Raw genomic sequence first — 17825 nt, 5'->3', positions numbered from 1 at the left:
TGGAAAAAGTCAGGCTACTGTCAATCACAAACCAACCCTTGAACCCTTTTGACCGCACTTGTGTGGATCTGATAGGATTGAATAGGTGTAAAGCATTGTATGAACAAGCTCACCTTTTCCTTCTAATAGGCAAGGTGGAATTGTAGACATATTGCTAAGAGCAATAGGGGATAGGGGCTTAGTTGGGATTGGACGAAAGAGCACCATCATAAGCCTGAGCAAGTAATTCTAATGAATCCAACAGACAGTGAACCTCTCAAGGCCTTGTGCCAACTAATCTTAGCAGAAGCAGACATTCCAGGGCACTAGAGGTTAAGAATACTTCCATGGGGTGCCCATACCATGGGGGGGGGTATGTGTGTGAGTGGAGGGGTTCCTAGGCTGTTGTGGCGGTACGCGGTGTGTGTGGCGAGTCAAAGCATCAGTGTGTGTGCACACCAATCATCGTTTCACACAGCAGCACCCTGCTATTCCAAGGCCAGTGGTTTTCCGATCCAGAGCCGTCAGTCAGCCCAGCTGTCTTGTCAGTTTCGAAGCGGCTGGGGCTATTTTGAGCCTCGCTCTCCTGCAGCACCAGCACGTCCAGCTGCTGCTCCTCTCACAGGCAAGGTCTCCATAACTCTGCTAGCCGCATACCTAGCATGCTGCGCCTCCACTGTAGAAGAGTCTTGAGAAGAGTCCTGTTAGCAGTAACGCTAACACAAGCACAGAATTTCTACTACTAGCCATGCTAACTAGGGGGAATTGACGCATACTTACCATGCTGCTCCACCGTATAGGAGTGGCTTGAGGAGTCCTGTTAGCAGTAGCGCCAACACAAGCACATTAATTGCAGCTGTGCGAATATTTATGCTAACCACTAGAGCAGAGTTGCCAAACTCGTTTCGCCCCGTGGGCCGCATTCGGTCTTCACCAAGGTCCAGAGTGCTGCACTTAAACTGTATAATATTTTCTCACTGCCAAAAATTGTCTTTAGCTTTCATTTTAATGACTGTTAGCAAGCTGGACTGAGTGAAAAGACTAACAATGTAGGTCCATTATCATTTCTACACAGTTTCGGTCATTTCAATGTCGCTTAAGATCGTTTTTCCCTGTGGGACAGATTGAATGGGCTTGCGGGCCATATGTTTGACAACCCTGCACTAGAGGGAGGTCCCCTTGTTGTAAGGCTAATGCTACGCTAACGGGTAAAATGCCTCAGGCTAACGTTGAAGCAAAACATTAGTTCGATCTTTTGCATGGTTGAAGTCAGTTAATTTGATCGGAGGCCAGTCAAATGTTTCCCCTTCGTCCATTGTTGTCATGGTAGGAGTATAAATAAAAGTAAGATTGAAGCTAGGTATTTCAAACTCAAAGGGTTCAGACATTTAGGCCCATTCTCCACTTATACTCAAACTAAAGATACCTTATGCAGCAATATATAGCCACAAAGAGATGTGAATTTGTTCTATGTAAAAACAAATCAAGAATCAAATTCAAATGTATTTCTATATTATAAAATGTGCTTTACAGTACTAGACCCCAAAGAGCAAGACAGAAACTGTTAATGTCTCCAGCCTATACAACAAAAACAGCTCCAGTCCAATCCCCCCCCCCCAGAGAGCTTTCCAAACTCTGTGTGCCTATGAGGCTGCCCAAGGGCGATTGTGTGTATATTTAAACTTAAGTGTACACTCGGCCCATGGGGTTGCCAGGATACGCGTTTACTAGTAGTATCACATAGTATTTCCAAAACATTATATAGAAATTTTTTACATTTGTGTTTTTTCTTCAGAAATGAATGCTTATGGGTACCTTTATGTGTCTGTAAAATATGACTATTATCAGTTTTTACATGTGTATTAAAATGGGTTGTCACAAAACGATATATATCCATTGTTTAGCTGGAATGTAATATTTGTATCCTGTGTATTTTACATACAGATCTCATATTACTGTATTGATAAAAAAAAAAAAATTATGTGTCAGGGCAAGTCTATTGCTACGACCAATATAACAGCCCGTGTACCCACCCACACAGTGAACCGCAGCAGCTCAAGACCTCACATTCCCCTGTCACGTTTCTTTTGCCTGTACTGTCCGGGCCCGCTGGGAGGTGCCTCAACAAAAAATTACTTTGGATCGAGTTAGGAAGAGGCCTTTCCTTTGGATTCGTTGTTACGGAGCGAGGAAGTGAGGTTGCCGCTCACTCAACCCCGGCACATTCTGAGTGGTCTGTTAGCAATAGTCTGGCTCGTACCAGTGCTCCCTTCCTGATGACGGCAGGGAAGCCAGTCAGTCCATCCTGTAAGACTGGGGGTTGGTTGGGGGAATTGGGAAGGCGGGGGAAGGCGGGAAGTTTAGGTGATTGACAGGATATTGTGTCATTTCCTGTTGTGTCATATCCTCCCTTCACAGGGAACCATATATATCAGGCTCTCCATTTCCGTAGCCCTTTACACGCGTACCCTTATACGGGTTGAAATGGGCAGATTTGGACACTGATAAGCTCCTAAATTGGAACGCAGTGGCTGTTCAGTAACATGCTATACATGACGTCAGAGCTCACGGTCTATGCATCACAGCTCTGTACGGGTTTTGACTGACAGTCGTTCTGAAGAAGTTGCCCCCATTCCTACCGCTATTTGGGAAACTTTTGCAAATGTTTTGTTGTCTGAGAGGGGGAAATGCTGTAAATTACGAGGACTCTATGCATTTTGAAAGATGAGACGTTGAGGATTCTAATAAATACAGCTTTGATGTCATACAAGCAAGCAAAACACCAGTCCAAATGTGCACTTCACATTTCCATATCATAAAACTCATATACAGCGTCAACATTTATGATCACTATGTTTGATGTACAGTTACAAAATGACATGGAGTTATACCCTGAGTTGTCCTGAAGAGAACGAGCCTGTTGTATTGTGAAGAAAATTTGACACGGACCATGTCTCAATGCACTCATGACTCCATTCTAATAGTTAAGCTCAACCACAAATATTGATATCATATTTCTAAGTTACATCGTAGGCAGAACACCTTGGTCATAAAACAATATTACTTTGTATCGCTTAGCTCAAATTAGTTGTGATAGGGAGAGATGTTAAAAGGATCTTACTTGCATTCCCCCGGGACTGAGCAGCCTCCATGTAACAGGTTGCAGCCTTGCTTGCAGATCGCTGTGAGAGAGAGGGGGAGGGAGTAGAGAGGGTGGAAGAGGAGCGGGAGATAAAGTAAAAGAGGGTGAACGAGAAGAGAAAGTATTAAGAGAAAGAGCCAGAAAGAGGAGGAAAGAGAGTAAGAGAGGGAAGGGCATATGGAGGAGTAGGGGGCTCTTTTATTTGCTTTCACTCAAACATGTGCAACACAAAGTGGACCCCCAAAGAAAACATCCCCTCTCTTCTCCACCCTCCTCTAACCCCTTGACTACTAAGGTCAAAATCGGGTGATTTAGTGAGCCCCACCATCTCCCCCATACTACCACCAACTCCCCCCTACCTCTCTTTTACACTGCAGCTGGCCCATTCTAAAGGGCAGTCCACACCAAGGACGGTAAATATAACAATACAAATGTTTAATTAGTTCTAATTCAAGTGAACAGGAGCGTTCACACTACAGTGATAATTACAAAGAGTGAATAATGAGAGGTATCGTTTGGATCACTTTCAGAGCAATTCTTTATAGGACGACTTCGGAGAATGACGATCCACGACAAACAGCGCAACAGAAGGCTGTATTCTCCGATGGTAGGTCTATCTGTTAACGTCGATACATCCTGATGAAATACACACCTACTGGCCTGCTAATGTGGCTTTCTGGACCTTGTAAACTGTCGAGAAGAGACCCATTACTGATCCAAACGGTTGCCTAAAATAAGGCCTAGGAAAGATTATTATTTCGGAATGAAACATGTATTTAAAAACGCAGGGCTTTTAGCGGTTATTGAAATGGCATATTCACTGCAGTTTACAGCCTAGACTAGAATTCTTTACTCACTAGAAAAAAAATATAAAATGCATTATTGCATTGTGTTGTTATACCCTAGGTATGATCAAAAACCTTAATTTGGGAGATTGTCGAGCTGCGTGCCCACGGGGACTGGAATGCAGCCGGGGGAGCAAACTATATATATATACAGTGGGGGGAAAAAAGTATTTAGTCAGCCACCAATTGTGCAAGTTCTCCCACTTGAGAGAGGCCTGTAATTTTCATCATAGGTACACGTCAACTATGACAGACAAAATGAGGAAAAAAAATCCAGAAAATCACATTGTAGGATTTTAATGAATTTATTTGCAAATTATGGTGGAAAATAAGTATTTGGTCAATAACAAAAGTTTCTCAATACTTTGTTATATACCCTTTGTTGGCAATGACACAGGTCAAACGTTTTCTGTAAGTCTTCACAAGGTTTTCACACACTGTTGCTGGTATTTTGGCCCATTCCTCCATGCAGATCTCCTCTAGAGCAGTGATGTTTTGGGGCTGTCGCTGGGCAACACGGACTTTCAACTCCCTCCAAAGATTTTCTATGGGGTTGAGATCTGGAGACTGGCTAGGCCACTCCAGGACCTTGAAATGCTTCTTACGAAGCCACTCCATTGCCCGGGCGGTGTATTTGGGATCATTGTCATGCTGAAAGACCCAGCCACGTTTCATCTTCAATGCCCTTGCTGATGGAAGGAGGTTTTCACTCAAAATCTCACGATACATGGCCCCATTCATTCTTTCCTTTACACGGATCAGTCATCCTGGTCCCTTTGCAGAAAAACAGCCCCAAAGCATGATGTTTCCACCCCCATGCTTCACAGTAGGAATAGTGTTCTTTGGATGCAACTCAGCATTCTTTGTCCTCCAAACACGACGAGTTGAGTTTTTACCAAAAAGTTATATTTTGGTTTCATCTGACCATATGACATTCTCCCAATCCTCTTCTGGATCATCCAAATGCACTCTAGCAAACTTCAGACGGGCCTGGACATGTACTGGCTTAAGCAGGGGGACACGTCTGGCACTGCAGGATTTGAGTCCCTGGCGGCGTAGTGTGTTACTGATGGTAGGCTTTGTTACTTTGGTCCCAGCTCTCTGCAGGTCATTCACTAGGTCCCCCCGTGTGGTTCTGGGATTTTTGCTCACCGTTCTTGTGATCATTTTGACCCCACGGGGTGAGATCTTGCGTGGAGCCCCAGATCGAGGGAGATTATCAGTGGTCTTGTATGTCTTCCCTATCCTAATAATTGCTCCCACAGTTGATTTCTTCAAACCAAGCTGCTTACCTATTGCAGATTCAGTCTTCCCAGCCTGGTGCAGGTCTACAATTTTGTTTCTGGTGTCCTTTGACAGCTCTTTGGTCTTGGCCATAGTGGAGTTTGGAGTGTGACTGTTTGAGGTTGTGGACAGGTGTCTTTTATACGGATAACAAGTTCAAACAGGTGCCATTAATACAGGTAACGAGTGGAGGACAGAGGAGCCTCTTAAAGAAGAAGTTACAGGTCTGTGAGAGCCAGAAATCTTGCTTGTTTGTAGGTGACCAAATACTTATTTTCCACCATAATTAGCAAATAATTTCATAAAAAATCCTACAATGTGATTTTCTGGAGAAAAAAAATCCTCAATGTGTCTGTCATAGTTGACGTGTATCTATGATGAAAATTACAGGCCTCTCATCTTTTTAAGTGGGAGAACTTGCACAATTGGTGGCTGACTAAATACTTTTTTCCCCCCACTGTATGTATGTATGTATGTATGTATGTATGTATGTATGTATGTATGTATGTATGTATGTATGTATGTATGTATGTATGTATGTATGTATGTACACACACAAAACCATTCAAACGTTTGGGGTCACTTAGAAATGTCCACGTTTTCGAAAGAAAAGCAATTTTTTTGTCCATTAAAATAACATCAAATTGATCAGAAATACAGTGTAGACATTGTTAACGTTGTAAATTGTAGCTACTTGCTATTGTAGCTGGAAACGGAATATCTACATAGGCGTACAGAGACTTGAATACTGGTAGGAGGCTACTTTTGAGTTGGATCTGTCACACTGTTAGGGACAAAGAATGGGGCAATTCGACTGCTTGTCAGTAAGAGACATACCAGCAGCAGAACAAACTCAAATCAAGTAAAGAAGGAGTTTGTTTTGAAAGCATAGCTAACTAGCATATCTACATCATTCGCTCTGATCAGCTGATAGCCACTCTTTTCCCGATTTCAATCAACTCTCGTCGTCTCTAGGCCTAGGAGTCACCGGCACTAGCTTGCTTACAATGTGTGATGAGTGAGTGTTGTTGTTGCAGAAAATAAATAGGCCTATAAATGTTGACATTTTGGCTACAGAGGCAGTTGGAACGTTATGAATTTCGAGTTGTGAATAATGAAAGTCGGGGCAAAGGTCTATGCATGGCCCTGATGGACATTATGTTTCTTTACTGTCAGAGTGGCCTAGCTAGCCAGCTTCAGCGTATACAAGAAAATAGGTCCTCAGAGGTTGAAAACAATATAACAATAGTGCAAGTCTCTGAAATCACTTCTTTCAAGAGTATGATCAGGAAAGAAACTAATGCAAAGCCATTGTGTTTTTCTAAGTCATACACAAAAACAATTGGAATTGAACGTATCGCTAAAATGTTACATATAGCAGCTTTAAACCGACTACATTGTATTGGAAGCATGTATTCAGCACATCAAGGTGGATTACCAATGGACTATAAAAGCAGGGGAGCGAGCCATGTACATTTATCAAGCAGTGGAGGCCATAGAGTGGCTTTTAATAAAGGCCACATTTAATAATAGGCCAGACCTATAGCACTCGGAGCTTGCTAGCATGCCCAGTACCCATATACCATTGCCACCTGATGGAATTATGGAATTATGGAATTCCCCCCCCCCATCTGCTGAATTGGGATCACATGCTAACGTGCCAAGATCACCAACTCACCCGTTCGGCAGTCTTCGCCCATCCAGCCCTCCAGGCACACGCGGTTGCCCGACTGCTCGCAGCGGTAGTGACCGAAGTAGTCGTCGCGTGGCCGGCACTGCTTGTTGCACTTGCTGCCATAGTAGTTCTCATTGCACTTCAGACGGATGCGGTACTCGAGGCGCGCCACGGGCCCATCGTGCTGGATGGTCTGCCAGTGGTCACCAGGGTTGATCATGCTTGTGTGGATGCTCCGCTCGATCAGCAGCTCCTCGTCATCTGCCAAAAAAGGAAGATTAAAACGAAAGTTTCAGGTTATGAAGATAAAAAAGTTTTGAAATGGTCCTGAGGGTCAATGGAATTGTCAACAGAGAATGGCTTTTGCAAGGGTATAACATTTTCAAATAACTATCATTTTTCTAGCCTGCAAATTGATTTTGACAAACAAAACAAAAAAATCGGTCCCAAAAAATAACTGTGCGGCCCTTCATTGAATTTCAAAGTCCCGATGTGGCCGTCGACCCAAAAGGTGACCCTTGACCTAGGGCATTGTCATTGACGGTTGCCAGAATACACCAGGACTGCGCATCAATGCTAAAATGGATTCCTTTCCACTGTTGGTAAATTGGATTCTAGTTTATTGCTTCCAACGATTCAATCAGTGATAATGAAGGAACACCCAAAGAAAGGAAACCAACTTTCACTAGACACACAACTTGCCCCGATGAACCTGGGAAGACCGGCCACATCCAACTCAGCAGTCTGAACTATTATCTCAATAGTTCATACAGATACAACCAACACAAAGAGTAGATAAAAATCTATCTGTGGTGTGAGGGAGATGCTCACAAATATATTATATGGTGGTCCAATCGGCAAATGACCACCTGAATTTTAAGTACCCATCTCAATCTACAGCAAAACGGCCCGTTTTCTTATCCTCAGTGGTGTATGCTAATAACGCTACGCTCTTTGCATCCAAAAGGGCATTGCCGTCTATCAGGAGGGAGGCGGTGGGGGGGGTTGGATAGCTGCTAGCCAACAGCGCGCTACGCTCACAATAACTATTACATTTTTCTGCTCTGCCAGCTCCGACAAAGAAGGCAATCTTTATCACAGTGGGATCGGAGATGACAAACGCAGAGGAAATACGGGGCCTGCAATTTCCTCTGCCCCAATGCGCCGGACTGCCCCCCCTCCCTTGCAACACACATCCCAATCTCATGAGCGCAAACACACACACACACACACACCTTCCTCTGACAACGTCGGACGAATTAAGCAACAATAACAGAAATAACCCCCAGTGCTTCCAGATAGAGAACAATGGCCCCCCCGGGCCGCGCTGTTCAGTGTCTAAACACTGAGTCGTCCGCAGCACATCCTGCTTGATAAACACAACAACGCAAACAGCCTTTCAGGCCCTTTCCTGAGGTCCCCGGGGGCCCCACTGGAGGACATAATGCTGGTGAGTCAACACACACAAATGCTAAATCTTACTGTGCCTCTCTGGTTGTCACATACATACTACTTGAAAGTCAATAACTTTTGTTTTGTTTTCTCAATTGTTTTTCCACTGCCATGTGTGCGTGCATGCGAAGTTGCTGGATATTGGCTGGACCTGGAATATGCTGTCGTACACCTCGATCTAGAGCATCCCAAACATGCTCAATTGGTGACATGTCTGGTGAGTATGCAGGCCATGGAAGAACTGGGACATTTTCGGCTTCCAGGAATTGTGTACAGATCCTTGCGACATGGGGCCATGCATTATCATGCTGAAATATGAGGTGATGGCACGACAATGGGCCTCAGGATCTCGTCACCGTATCTCTGTGCATTCAAATTGTCATTGATGAAATGCAAGTGTGTTTGTTGTCCGTAGCTTATGCCTGCCCATAGCATAACCCCACCGCCACCATGGGGCACTCTTCACATTGACATCAGCAAACCGCTCGTCCACACGACGTCATACACGTGGTCTGCGGTTGTGAGGCCGGTTGCACGTACTGCCAAATTCCCTAAAATTATATCGGAGGCAGCTTATGGTAGAGAAATTAACATTCAATTCTCTGGCAACAACTCTGGTGGACATTCCTGCAGACAGCATGCCAATTGCATGCTCTCCCTCAAAACTTGAAACATCTGGGGCATTGTGTTGTGTGACAAAACTGCACCTTTTAGAGTGGCCTTTTATTGTCCCCAGCACAAGGTGCACCTGTGTAATGATCATGCCGTTTAATCAGCTTCTTGATATCCCACACCTGTCAGGTGGATGGATTATCTTGGCAAAGGAGAAATGTTCACTAACAGGGATGTAAACAAATTCTCTCCCACCCCCCCCGGGTTTCCACTTCACAATAACACCACTTACAGTTGACCGGGGCAACTCTAGCAGGGCAGAAATTTGACAAACTGACTTGTTGGAAAGGTGGCATCTTATGAAGGTGCCACGTTGAAAGTCACTGAGCTCTTCAGTACGGGCCATTCTACTGCCAATGTTTGTCTATGGAGATTGCATGGCTGTGTGCACGATTTTATACACCGGTCAGCAACGGGTGTGGCTGAAATAGCCGAATCCACTAATTTGAAGGGGTGTCCATATTCATTTGTCCATGTAGTGTAGATGAATAGATTGACATATATGATTATTTAATTTTGCTATAGCAATGTGTCTTATAAGCCCATGTGGGCTGTGCATCCTGAATATGCATGAAACTATAATAATAAAATAAATCAAATCAACTCAAACTCATACAGACCGATAGAGAGAGCTGCTGCTGAGTTCATGTGGATGCCACAGTACTTTGCAGTTTGGCAGCCATTAGAGCATGGTGACATCAGCATGGGGCTAAAGGGCTAGCGCTGCAGCTGCAGAGCTAATTAGCCAGTAGCTAGCCACCCAGTCAGCTAAGTCTGCCTTAATGGCTTACAGCCACACTCATTTAATTTCAACAAGTAAACTAGGACTAATGCCCCGTTTGCATCGTGACGCATTTCATTACGCCGTATGTCAACTTCACTCAATCTCGTTGTTTCACAACGCAAGACAAGATGGAGTCTCTTGTCAGAGATCGCATTTAATATGGGAGATTGCTAAATATAACATTTCCATTCAAGACAGGAGAAACATATCGTTTCAGTTGATAAAATATTTTGTTTAGTTACTTTTTCCTCAACTTGTTTCTATAACGTTCTAGCAAGTCAAGCCATCTTACAGAGCAGCTAGCTAGCTAAAAGCTAGGCTTTACTGTAGCTAGCGACCTCCACCTAATAATCATCAAAAACAAACGCCATTACAATCACAAACTAAAAGGGGACACAACAGAAAGTATAATTGGCTTAAATGTTTATTCTTTTTAACATAAAACAGTACTCACTTATAGGAATGGGTAATTGTTTACAAGTTGCTAGCTATCCCATAAACCACATATTTTCATCTTCTGTGGTTTGGTAACTTCCTGTTAATCGATGGACTCTGGCCGGACTGAAGACGCAGAGTATCCGTCTCGAAACGGAGCCTTCAACCGCAAGGGGGCATTGCGATTACACACTATGGACGGTCCCCATTCAAATGATTGACATCCGGCGCAACGTAACGGAGTACTTATGGTTAATGTGAATGACGCATCAGGCCGTGGCCAGACATACACTGATGAAAAACGGATGAAAAGCATGTACACATTTACATTAGTCCATCAAAAGTAACAAGTTGCGTAATAAGTGTGGATGCTCTCCGTCCTCATTGTCTTCCGTCAACATACGAGCCACTGAAAAGCTATTGGATCATCCATTTTTTTTTTACAGATTTATACAATCCCTTTCTGACCGCCGCCTAAACGTGAAAGGTCAATGCAAAGTGCAGCAGTTATAGTACATGCAGCGTTCACCAGGATACACAATCAATGCATTCAGTAGTCTGTGCAGTTAGTAGTTTGTTCAGTAGGACAGTCAAAGGGCCACACGCACAGACACTAGCGTCCACCACCACCTCTTCTCACATACGCTACATTCCTCTATCAGTGCTGCGCCTTCCTCCCAACACTTCCTCAAGCGGCAAAAAGGGGAGATGGGAGCACACCCAGAGGACAGCCCAGAGAGAAAACAGGATACAGCTGCCGAAAGGTGGCGCACGGAGCGAGCAGTGGCAGACCCTCGGAGCAAAGATCCATACAGGGTTTTCTCTAGACATTTCCACCAATTGGCCTATAGATTGTTATGCAGAGCTAGGACTTAATGTCTATGTTCTGTCAAGGTAGGAGCAGACCGGTCTGTGCGAGGGGGTTGACAGAGTATCCGACACCAAAATGTTCTACGATCACCGGATTTGTGGTAGGGACCCCAATCCTATCAAAAAAGGACATGCCCATGTGGCAAAAGTGGGGCGAGCATGCAAACACATGTAGTTGCACGCACACACACTCACTCCAGCCTTGAACACTTTGCTCAATTATTATATATTTTTTAATATAACTCCATTGAGGATTTATTAGGCTAAAAAACTGTTTGAAGAAATTTACATTTTTTACTGTCGAGCCCATGGCACTCCAGGTGTTTTGGTCGAGGCAAGCCAGGACATTTCCAGATATCTGAGCAACCCACTGCTACACACCTAAACCCCTTATCTCCCTACAGAGGAGCAGTACATTTAATCTAAAATTGCATCACTTCCATTAATCTAAACTCCAAGGAACTAAAACAATGGCCACCTAGCTACCCTCTGATGTTCCCTTTGGTCAGGTGGGACCATTATACGATTGGAAAGTGGAGACGTTACAAATTGTGACAAACATTACTGGAGACACTTTGCTAGCATTAAACTAGCAGTCTCCAAAATGGCAAAGAGATTTCCAATGGCTAATCATCAGTAAATAAGTGAATTGTTTCACTTCCCAAAGTTAGCCAAGATGATTAGCTAGCCAGCTAAAACCGTTTACACTTAGTTAGCAAATGCTCCAATTCTATTCTGCTAGCTACAGAAGCGCTGCAGTGTCAATAAAGTGTCTCCAAAAATTGCACAACAGCTGTAACCATTGTAATGGCAAGGAAAGACAGGGCGAGTGGGTGTATGCATTCTTGTACTCACTGTTGCGGGTGGAGTTGTCCCAGTCCCAGGCCTCTACGATGAGGGTGTACGCCCGCTAGACAGAGAGATGGAGAGAGTCAGTCATATTCTCTGGAAACAACAAATAAAGAACAATTTACAAAAGGCATTATCAGTGTAATTCCACCTTCCGTGCACATTTCGAACTTTATTGATACATTATATCTATGCACATTTCGAGCTTTATTGAGACATTATTGAAATGGATGGGGGATAGAAGTTACAAAGAGAGAATGCTGGAAAGGCGAAGGCAGGGATTGAACTCATGACCATCGGGGCTCTAACGTGTGCATTCTGCCAAAGAGTGTTACCCCTCGACTAGGAATGCGCCACAGGTGAACTTTGCCTGAAAAAAAGAGAGCCATGGGAGCCACATGGCCTATGCACAATGTGTGTGCGTTGAAAATAGGGCTGTCAAATTATTACACAAATAAATAGTTAATCACATGGTTTTATGTAGTTAACTAAGAGTAATAAAAAAAAAAAATCTATTGTTCAAACTTTGACCCTAATTAAAGATGTTTAAAGATTTAAAACATAACATTGGGTTGTAGGTATAATATACAGTGCCTTCAGAAAATACCCCATAATGTCAAATTGTAATTATGTTTTTGGAAAAGTTTGCAAAAAATTAAAATATGAAAAGCTTACATATTTTGTCAATAAGTATTCAACCCCATTGTTATGGCAAGCCTAAATAAGTTCAGGAGTAAAAATGTCACATAAGTTGCATGGACTCACTCCGTGCAATAATAGTGTTTTACATGATTTTTTTCATGACTACCTCATCTCTGTACCCCACACATACAATTATATGTAAGGTCCCTCAGTCAAGCAGTTCATTTCAAATAGGATTTCAACCAAAGACCAGGGAGGTTATCCAATGCCTCACAAAAGGGCACCTATTGGTAGATGGGTAAATTTTTTAAAAAGCAGACATTGAATACCCCTTTGAATATGAATATGGTGAAGTTAATTACACTTTGTATGGTGAATCAATACACCCAGTCAGTACAAAGATACAGGCGTCTTTCCTAACACAGTTGCCGGAGAGAAAGGAAACCGGTCAGGGATTTCACCATGAGGCCAATGGTGACTTTAAAAACAGTGAGTGCGGTTACATGCACACAATGCGATTATTGTGGATAGTCAGTCAGATTAATATAATAGTTTGATTAAAATGTATATGCTTTTCAAGAAGAAGGATTTCTCTATTAATCCTGTTTACATGGACACATCTGAAATCAGGCTACCTGATGGCACTCCGATAAATGAAGAAAACCGGCAATCAAAATAAACGTTCTTCCACAGCGACCATGTTATTTTTGCTAAGCATATTTGATTGATTTCGGACATAAAAAGTTTGTATGCTTAGGTAGTTTTCACATACTGTCAGTTGTTCTGAACTCACTTAACTCGCGCTAAAGAGGGAGGCTCGCTCGGCTGGTGCTAGCACATGCGCCGATTAAGGCATTTACAGTGGGGGAAAAAAGTATTTAGTCAGCCACCAATTGTGCAAGTTCTCCCACTTAAAAAGATGAGAGAGGCCTGTAATTTTCATCATATGTACACGTCAACTATGACAGACAAATTGAGGAAAAATGTATTTGCAAATTATGGTGGAAAATAAGTATTTGGTCAATAACAAAAGTTTCTCAATACTTTGTTATATACCCTTTGTTGGCAATGACACAGGTCAAACGTTTTCTGTAAGTCTTCACAAGGTTTTCACACACTGTTGCTGGTATTTTGGCCCATTCCTCCATGCAGATCTCCTCTAGAGCAGTGATGTTTTGGGGCTGTCGCTGGGCAACACGGACTTTCAACTCCCTCCAAAGATTTTCTATGGGGTTGAGATCTGGAGACTGGCTAGGCCACTCCAGGACCTTGAAATGCTTCTTAAGAAGCCACTCCTTCGTTGCCCGGGCGGTGTGTTTGGGATCATTGTCATGCTGAAAGACCCAGCCACGTTTCATCTTCAATGCCCTTGCTGATGGAAGGAGGTTTTCACTCAAAATCTCACGATACATGGCCCCATTCATTCTTTCCTTTACACGGATCAGTCGTCCTGGTCCCTTTGCAGGAAAACATCCCCAAAGCATGATGTTTCCACCCCCATGCTTCACAGTAGGTATAGTGTTCTTTGGATGCAACTCAGCATTCTTTGTCCTCCAAACACGACGAGTTGAGTTTTTACCAAAAAGTTCTATTTTGGTTTCATCTGACCATATGACATTCTCCCAATCCTCTTCTGGATCATCCAAATGCACTCTAGCAAACTTCAGACGGGCCTGGACATGTACTGGCTTAAGCAGGGGGACACGTCTGACACTGCAGGATTTGAGTCCCTGGCGGCGTAGTGTGTTACTGATGGTAGGCTTTGTTACTTTGGTCCCAGCTCTCTGCAGGTCATTCACTAGGTCCCCCCGTGTGGTTCTGGAATTTTTGCTCACCGTTCTTGTGATCATTTTGACCCCACGGGGTGAGATCTTGCGTGGAGCCCCAGATCGAGAGAGATTATCAGTGGTCTTGTATGTCTTCCATATCCTAATAATTGCTCCCACAGTTGATTTCTTCAAACCAAGCTGCTTACATAATAATAATAATAATAATAATAATAATAATAATAATAATATGCCATTTAGCAGACGCTTTTATCCAAAGCGACTTACAAGTCATGCGTGCATACATTTTTTTTTTGTGTATGGGTGGTCCCGGGGATTGAACCCACTACCCTGGCGTTACAAGCGCCGTGCTCTATCAGCTGAGCTACAGAGGACCACACCTATTGCAGATTCAGTCTTCCCAGCCTGGTGCAGGTCTACAATTTTGTTTCTGGTGTCCTTTGACAGCTCTTTGGTCTTGGCCATAGTGGAGTTTGGAGTGTGACTGTTTGAGGTTGTGGACAGGTGTATTTTATACTGATAACAAGTTCAAACAGGTGCCATTAATACAGGTAACGAGTGGAGGACAGAGGAGCCTCTTAAAGAAGTTGTTACAGGTCTGTGAGAGCCAGAAATCTTGCTTGTTTGTAGGTGACCAAATACTTATTTTCCACCATAATTTGCAAATAAATTCATTAAAAATCCTACAATGTGATTTTCTGGGTTTTTTTTCCTCAATTTGGGCATGGACTCTACAAGTTGTCGAAAGCGTTCCACAGGGATGCTGGCCCATATTGACTCCAATGCTTCCCACAGTTGTGTCAAGTTGGCTGGATGTCCTTTGGGTGGTGGACCATTCTTGATACACACGGCAAACTGTTGAATGTGAAAAACCCAGCAGCGTTGCAGTTCTTGACACACTCAAACCGGTGCACCTTGCACCTACTACCATACCAAGGCTTAAAAATCCTTCTTTAACCTGTCTCCTCCTCTTCATCTACACTGATTGAAGTGGATTTAACAAGTGACATCAATACGTGCTCATAGCTTTCACCTGGATTGACCTGGTCAGTCTGTCATAGAAAGAGCAGGTGTTCCTAATATAATAATAATAATATTATAATAATAATAATAAGCCATTTAGCAGACGCTTTTATCCAAAGCGACTTACAGTCATGCGTGCATACATTTTTTTTTTGTGTATGGGTGGTCCCGGGGATCGAACCCACTACCTTGGCGTTACAAGCGCCGTGCTCTACCAGCTGAGCTACAGAGGACCACAATGTTACACAGTTCCTAATGTTTTATACACTCAGTGTAGGATATACCATGATTAACTGAGGATACTGTACCATCAGTCAGGTGATGGGGAGCAGAAACAGGGTCAGACTCAGACACGTCCCTTTTCCTCCCTCCCACCCCCCCTCTGGGAATGAAATCGTGAAGTGAAACGGAACAACTCATCCAGACTACTCCCCCTATAGGCATTTAATAGAAAGATTGGATAACAACCAATATAGTTGTAGATCCACTTTGTCCTCTGGTAGGCAAATTTGACATTTTCATATTACTTACACCTACGCAATGGTTTCAAATCTATACGTGCCTCTAGGGGCTAAGGGTTGTTGCTGTCTGGACCGGGCCAATAACACTTTGCAACCACTACATTCAACCCACGTCGTTAGTCCTACTACCCTCCACCATTGCCAATGTGATGTAACAAAACGTCACAAGCGGTCTCTACAGCTGACGCAACAGCTTACAATAACCGACCGCAAACACAGCGTCATAACATGACCACTGCTGGGGTAAAAATCTAGCTGGCCAGCAGGGCACACTGCTAAGCAACCAGCTGACCTAAATAGCCTCTTTGCAGTACGTCACACAACCACTGTCATCATGTCAAACGTCATGGGCAGGTCTCCAGTATTTATGACTAACTCTGTGGCTATGATAACGGCACTGTGTGTCTAATGAGGGAGATCGTAAAGTTAGTATGACGGGGGAGAGGCACAGAGAGAGAGAAAAAGGGGGGGGAGATGGTGGTGTGTGTGTGTGTGTGTGTTTGTTGTTGATCTGATCGAGGGAATCCTACTGGCTGGCTGGCTGTGCACTGCTGTGGGATTAAAGTGTGTTGTCTGGGGGTGTGTGTGTGTGTAAGAGAGGCAGGCTGGGGACAGGGGGCTTGGCTATGGCGCACGTAGGATGGCTGCCTGTCTGCCACCCTCCTGTCCGATGCAGACACACAACAGATGCGCCTCGCCAAAGATGGATTATTTGACATGAACATGGATCATCCCACGACATGCAGCGCGGCTTCTGACCTTTCCGCCCATCCCCCCCCGCCCCTGTCTGAGTGTGTGTCCATGCGTGAGGGGCCTCGTATGAATATGTACATTAATGGGGGTCCGGAATGGTGATTATCTGTGTATAAGATGTGTGCATCCGTGTGTGTGTGTGGGGGGGGGTATGCGTGTGTGTGTGTGAGTGAGAGACTTGTTAGCGCAAGAGGGGAGTGTGTGTGTGTGTGTGTGCGTTTCTATTACGTGTTTGTGTGTATGTGAGAAAAACAGAGCGGTAGCGCGAGAGAGTGTCTGTATTCTTGTGTGAGTATGTCATAAAGAGAGTGATGTTAGCATCAGGAGAGAGACAGCGTCAGTTGCGCGCGAGCGAAGAGAGGGCCAGTCAGTCTCGTTTAACACACACCCTCTCCCTCAGTGATTAGATGGATTAAGTGACAGCTGCCAAAATGGATGGAGCGAGCGATGGATGGATAGATGGATTGGGGGGGGATGGAACAAAGACTCTCGGTCCCCAACACTGTCAACCATCCCCCCCTCCCCTAAAGAGACACCGGTGCTCCGCATTCCAGGCACAACACACACACGTTGAGAGCTCAAATATACCTACAAACACCAATACCCCCACCCACATGCTTGTGGGCACACAAGCATACACATTTTTTTAATAAAACATTTATATTGTCACATACACCGGATAGCTGCAGTGAAACGTGTCGTTTTACAGGGTCAGCCATAGTAGTACGGCACCCCTGGAGCACATTAGGGTTAAGTGCTTTGCAAGTGCATTACACACACACACAACATTATAAATGAGATGAACCCGATGTTCTCCCCATGTTGTACACCCCAGGCGATAGGAGCCGTTTGCTGCTGATCATATGACATCTAAACACGTATATAGACAAGACTGGGAACCACAATACTAGACCGCTGTTCTAAAGTGTGTTAGTAAGAACATAGTTCACACGCACAAGAAAACCCCAAGTGCCCTTGGATGCTCGACACACACATAGACCCTTCCTTAGAGGATTACAGGACTTAAAAACGTATAGGGGGATATGGAGAACGAGAAGCCTTACACCCCCTGACCAATAAAGCGTTACAGTACCAGTCCTACTCATTCATGG

The 17825-nt window shown here is 44.0% G+C and overlaps 1 protein-coding gene across 2 annotated transcripts in view; it reads right to left on the bottom strand.

The window, feature by feature from the left end:
- jag2b (jagged canonical Notch ligand 2b) overlaps positions 1-17825 on the bottom strand; it is a 104004-nt gene that overhangs the window by 53002 nt on the left and 33177 nt on the right. For both annotated transcript variants that reach the window (XM_041864812.2, XM_041864813.2), the window contains exons 3-5: positions 11994-12048; positions 6929-7186; positions 3101-3161 (exon numbers count right to left, since the gene is read on the bottom strand). In XM_041864812.2, the coding sequence (XP_041720746.1) occupies positions 3101-3161; positions 6929-7186; positions 11994-12048 (374 nt within the window). The remainder of the gene's footprint in view (positions 1-3100; positions 3162-6928; positions 7187-11993; positions 12049-17825) is intronic.

Source organism: Coregonus clupeaformis, chromosome 36 (genome assembly GCF_020615455.1).
Source record: "Coregonus clupeaformis isolate EN_2021a chromosome 36, ASM2061545v1, whole genome shotgun sequence".
NCBI classification, from domain to species: Eukaryota; Metazoa; Chordata; class Actinopteri; order Salmoniformes; family Salmonidae; genus Coregonus; species Coregonus clupeaformis.
This window is presented reverse-complemented; position numbering and strand designations above follow the sequence as displayed.